At 41.9% G+C, this 6,000-nt stretch overlaps 1 protein-coding gene across 2 annotated transcripts in view; it reads left to right on the top strand.

Moving 5' to 3' along the window:
* Positions 1-695: 695 nt before the first annotated feature.
* The window catches only part of RB1 (RB transcriptional corepressor 1), a 165,947-nt gene continuing 160,642 nt past the window's right edge, over positions 696-6,000 (top strand). For both annotated transcript variants that reach the window (XM_032294666.1, XM_032294665.1), the window contains exons 1-2: positions 696-1,005; positions 4,151-4,277. In XM_032294666.1, coding sequence (XP_032150557.1) covers positions 878-1,005; positions 4,151-4,277 — 255 coding nt within the window. In that variant the 5' untranslated portion in view covers positions 696-877. The remainder of the gene's footprint in view (positions 1,006-4,150; positions 4,278-6,000) is intronic.

Genomic DNA, 6,000 nt, shown 5'->3' with positions numbered 1-6,000 from the left:
AAGGTGGCCTGCACAGTTCCTGGTACACAGTAAATTCCAGGCCTGTCTGGCAAACTTCTATTCAACAACTACTGCTCCTCCGAAAATCTCCCTTAAATGTTTCCACGGTGCTTCCCGTTTTTACACCACTACGAAGTTCTTTTCTTACATTATTATCCGTTCATTCCCCACAGCTCCCTCCCCTTTCCCTAACCAGCGATCCCCTAAAGGCCAGCACTGTCTAACATTTTGCATCTTCTAGTGACTAGGAAAGTTCAGCACCTATTAGCGTTCCAAGTTTGTTTTAGTTTTGGCCGACTTTGCTAAACCGACTGGGCAGGAGAGGGCAGGCGCTGCCCAGGCAGGCAGAGGCGCGCGCCCGCCGAGGGTGCACTCCCTAGACACTCCCCGCGGGGCCCGAGCGCCTTCCCAGTCAAGACCCCGGGAGAGGGACGGGGCCCACGGACCCTCGCTAGACTATTTATATAGCCCTGTTAAGGGCCCAGGCCTGGAGGCTGTGGTTTCAGGTGGAAACACGTCCGGGCCGCACCGGATGCCTCAGAGAAGGCGCTTGGACCCACGCCGGGTTTCCCAGTTTATCCCTCACGACCCAGCGCTCCAGCCTGCGAACCGCCCAGCGCCCCAGTGCCCCACAGACTCCGCCGGGCCCGGGAAGCCTCACGGACGTGACGCCGCGGGCGGAAGTGACGTTTTCGCGCGGTTGGACGCGGCATTCAGTTGCCGGGCGGGGGAGGGTGCGTCCGGTTTTTCTCTGGGGACGTTGAAATTATTTTTGTAACGGGAGTCGGGAGAGGACGGGGCGTGCCCCGACGTGCGCACGCGTCGCCCTCCCCGGCATTCCTTCACAGCTAGCTGCCTCCAGCCGCGGGAAGGCGTCATGCCGCCCAAAACGCCACGAAAAGCCGCCGCCGCCGCTGCCGCCGCGGAACCCCCAGCGCCGCCGCCTCCGTCTTCTGAGGAGGACCCAGAGCAGGACAGCGGCCCGGAGGACCTGCCTCTGGTCAGGTGAGCGAGCAGAGCCGCCGCCGCCTCACGCGGGAAGGGTGCCCCGGGGGTGCGGCGAGCGGGCGGGCGTGGAGGTGGCTCGGCTGGACGCATTCTCGCCGGCGGCCAGGTCCCGGCGGGAGGAAGCGCCCTCCCTGCCCCCAGCCACCGCGGAGCGTCTGCAGAATGGTAACAGGGTTCTGGGGTCGCGGGCTAGGGGTCTCGGCTTCAGCTTGACAGGTGTCGGCGGGTGGGATTCGGGTCCTGAGTGAAGTGACAGGTGCAGTTTTCTCGTGAGGCGGAGGCTCGGAGGCGGAGGGTCGTTGGGAGCGTCCATCAGACGTGAAAAATAAAAATACAAAAATGACTGGTATCTCTGGGAGAGTTTTTCACCATTTAAGATCTGGAGTACTCCAGTGGTCGTTTGACTTTCTGTTTTAGTCTTAAGCGATGCAACAGTTGGGAAGTATTCTCTTCTAGGCGTCCATTGCATCGGAAACCCAGTCGTGGGAGAGGCCAGCCAGAGAGCCTTGGACGACAAGCGCAGGGTCTCGAGTGTCCATTGCCTACAGGGTGCTCGGCTCGGAAGCTTTCCGGGTTTCCTTAGAACAATGCGTCGAGGCCTTGGGGACTCAAAGCCATCTGTAGTGACTATGGGGCATAACTCTTCAGAGGAACTGATACATGGGCAAAACTTTCGTGAGACATTTACCAGAAGTGCTTGAAAGTTTCTGAACTTTTTTTTTTTTTTTTCTGTTGGACGAAGTCTTGTGTGTTGGTCGGCTTCAGCTTGTCTCGTTATTTCTTCCATTTTGCCTTTTGCCTTTGAGCCAGCAAGGATCCTGGTGTCCCCTTTTTTTGTCTTTGTTTTTGGCACAAAATTAGTGGTTCTGTGCTCATATGGAAATTTTCTTTTTCCCTTACTAAGTGAAATCTAAATTTAAGCAAGTCCATGTGGATGCACTAGAACTTAGAGGAAAGTATTTATTGTATTGCAATATCTTTTCTTTTTCATCACTGGTTCTACTTTGAGACTACAGGTTCATTGCAGGGGAATGGGAATTGTTTTTGTTTTTCACTATTTTCTCACCCCTTTTCGTCCATCACCAAATCCTTTCACCCTCACTCACTTCTTTACACTCGGTAGACACTAACAGAATTCACAGCATAAAAGATTGAAATGGGATTTAGAAATGGCCCGTGGAAGGCTATTAAAAATTTATATATTTAAATGGAATGTCTTATAGGTCAGTTAAAAACCATATTCGTTAAAAAACAAAACAAAAAATTAAAAACCACATCTGGGGCATGTTCTGGGAAAAGACATGACTTTAGTTTCTGATTAAATTCTGATATATCCAATTCTTCCAAAGTTCCCTTGGGAAACAGTAATGGTTACTCTAAAGAATTCCATGTTATGCACTTAGCTTTGGAAGCATACTCTAATGTAGGGTAACTAGAATATTGAGGTTCTGACCACTGTTTGGAAAAAAGAGGACTGTGTTTCTTTCATTTTTAAACTCATTATTTTATATATTTTAAGTAATGAAAACATAAAAAATTATCTTATAAGTCAAAACCATACAAGATACAGTCTGTTCTTGTTTATCTGTACCCACCAAGGGTTTAATTAACATAGACAGTTAAACTCTATAAATGAGCAAGGGTAGAACCACTACCCTGCAGTCTGATGCTGAGCATCTTGCCCGGAGATGGAATCAGGGCTCAGTACAACTGCACTTCTAGTGACAGATTCCATTTCTAATTTGAGAGTTGAGATCTTATTTCTGTTGCCTTATCTCTGGCCTAAGTGATGTAGCTGGAAGGGAAACTCATTAGGAACAGCATACCAGCTTCATTGTTGAAATAGTCGAAGGTTTTGAGCTGGGTGTGATGGCATGTACCTGTAGTCCGTGCTACTCAGGAGGCTGAGTCAGGAGGATCGCTCAGCTTGGGAGTTGGAGACCAACCTGGGCAACAAAGACCCCAATCTTTAAAAAAACAAACAAAAAAGCTGACCAGGCATGTTGGCTCACACCTGTAATGCCAGCACTTTGGGAGGCCAAGGTGGAAAGACTGCTTGAGGCCAGGAGTTTGAAAGGAGCCTGGGCAACAAAACAAGACCCTGTCTCTACAAAAATTTTTTTAAAAATTAGCCAGTCATGTGGCATGCCTGTAGTCCCATCTTCTCAGGAGGCTGAGGTGGGAGGATCCCTTGAGCTCAGGAGTTTAAGGCTGCAGTGAGCTATGATTTTACACTGCATTAGAGCCTGGGTGACAGAGTGACACCCTAACTCGGAAAAGAAAAACTAATTATGTTTTGAAGGAGGAATTGGCAGTCAAGAATAGTGGTCAAGGGCATGGATTATGAAGTTAGACTGTTCAGGTCACATGGTGGTTGACCTCTTACTGACTGAGACCTCTGGTAAGTTCTTTAACTTCTCTGATTTGATAGATATCTGTAAATGTTTACTTTTACAGGTGAGAATAATTATGTAAAAGGGCTGATATGGGGATTCTGTGAAACCGTATGTCTAAGGTACTTTCTACAGGGTCATAGTAAATACTGAAAAATTATTAATTATTCTTCATACTATTATTATTAGATGTCACATAGATATTCGATGAATGAAAGGAATTAGCCAACAAGAATTTATTGAATGCTTGTCTTTGTTAAGGATGAAGCACAAAAATAAGCAGTCAGTATCATCTTGTAAGATGTGCTAGTAGGTAGAGAGATTATATGAAACATTGATAAGAGTAGACTACAGTTTAGCAAAGTTACTGCCATTAAATTGTATAATATTATGTGTGGGTTTTTAATCTTTTTGTTGTTATGCTTATGCTATTTTCCCGAACAGCTTTAGCTATTACATTTACTTTCCTTTGCAGGCGTGTTTTGCTGCTCTAAAGTATATTTGACTCACCATGCAAGCAAATATTTCTCACTGTGTGGTATCCTTATTTTGCAATGACCAAGAAAAAGATAGTGATACGTTTAAATTTGAAATATAATTTCTTTCTAAGATAAAATAAGGTCTTAAGGTATTTAGTAATGTTCTCTTTTATAATAGTGCTATTATGTGTAATCTATTGAAACAAGTGTTTACTGAATAAATATGATTTATAAGTATATGCCAATTATATGATTATTTTCATTTGATAGGGTTGAGTTTGAAGAAACTGAAGAACCTGATTTTACTGCGTTATGTCAGAAATTAAAGATACCAGATCATGTCAGAGAGAGAGCTTGGTTAACTTGGGAGAAAGTTTCATCTGTGGATGGAGTATTGGTAAGGATTTTCTTAAAACGTTTTGAATTTTTTTTCTCATTTAAAAAACAGCTTCAAATCACTATACGAAAATTGAAAGATAGAAAAATATAAAGACAATAAAAGCTAATTATAATTCCATTACTCAGAGGAGATTTACCTCTTGTAACATTAAAAATGTTTGAAAAAAAAATCTCCGTATATGCCTCCCACCAATCTATTTTAAAGCAGGTCTTACTTATATTTTATTCACTACGATACAAGGACTTTTTTAAAAAACCACCATACCTTATAAAATAATTTTTATACCTTCTAATATGCAGTCACTGTTCAGATTTCCTAATTGACTTATAATTAGTTTTATTAGAATTCAGGATCTTGAAAATATTTTGATATATTCTTTTCATTTTTTCTTTGCATATGTATATATGTGTATGTTTAATAACAGCAGCAAAAAATTACTAGTATTTTATATGTACTGGGGGAATAGTATAAGAACTTTACACAGCTGGGTGTGGTGGTGCACGCTTGTAGTCCCAGCTACTTGGGAGGCTGAAGTGGGAGGATTACTTGAACCTGGGAGGCAGAGGTTATAGTGAGCCAAGATCACACCACTGCACTGCAGCTTGGGCAACAAAGCAATACCCTGTTGCCAAAAAATAAGAAAATAAGGCTGGACGTGGTGGCTCAAACCTGTAATCCCAGCACTTTGGGAGGTCGAGGTGGGTGATCACTTGAGGTCAGGAGTTCAAGACCAGCCTGGCCAACATGGTGAAACCCCATCTCTACTAAAAATAGAAAAAATAGCCAGGTATGGTGGTGGGTGCCTGTAATCCCAGCTACTTGGGAGATTGAGGCAGGAGAATTGCTTGAACCTGGGAAGCAAAGGTTGCAGTGAGGTGAGATCATGCCACTGCACTCCAGACTGGGCAACAGAGCAAGACTCCATCTCAAAAAGAAAAAAAAAAAAGAACTTGAGAAATATACAAATAACTCATTTTAAAACCATTGAGATATGAAATATAAAATGTCTATTTTATGTGAAATCTTCATTTTAAAGATGAAGACACCAAAGTAGAGTGAGGTTGAGTAACTTGACCCTAGAAAAATAAGATCCTTGTCCCTAGAAAATAAGATCTCAAATATAAATTTGAGATTATAGTTATGTGTAATTACGTGTAGTTACAGTTTTGTATTTTCCTATTTTTTTCTCATGACCATTTTCTTATTAAATTTTTTTTGTAATATAGTTTCTAGTGATAGTATTATATTTTTGCTATTGGATGTATTTTAATTTGTTAACTGACTATTATTGGACATTTGGGTTTTTTCCAACTTTTTGATGCTATAAAATAATGTAATAAACATTTGTATTCATAAGAGTAATGCCTGGTACAAAGTGAGTCCTTGATAATTTGTTAAATAAATTAATGAATGAATCTCTGATTATTTTATTAGAATAAATTCTTATAAGTTCAATTACTGCATCAAAAGCTATGAACTCTTGATGATTATTGCTAGATTATACTTCAGACAGATACTTTTAATGAATTTATTGTCTTAACATAGTAGTATAAGAGTATATATCTGTTTTTACTGATCAGATTAACACAGCAGAATGTGTTTATTTATGCCCTATAAGAAAACTGTTTAAAACCATTTAAAAAAATCTCTGGCAGTAAAAAGGAGAAAACAACTGTTGTAATTTCCAAAGAATTAAACATAGTCTCATACTTCTTATCTA

The sequence above is a fragment of the Sapajus apella genome, unplaced genomic scaffold (assembly GCF_009761245.1).
Source record: "Sapajus apella isolate SASKATOON/1434 unplaced genomic scaffold, GSC_monkey_1.0 scaffold32, whole genome shotgun sequence".
In the NCBI taxonomy this organism is placed as follows: Eukaryota; Metazoa; Chordata; class Mammalia; order Primates; family Cebidae; genus Sapajus; species Sapajus apella.
Note: the sequence above shows the minus strand (reverse complement) of the source record. Positions and strands in the feature narration are given on the sequence as shown.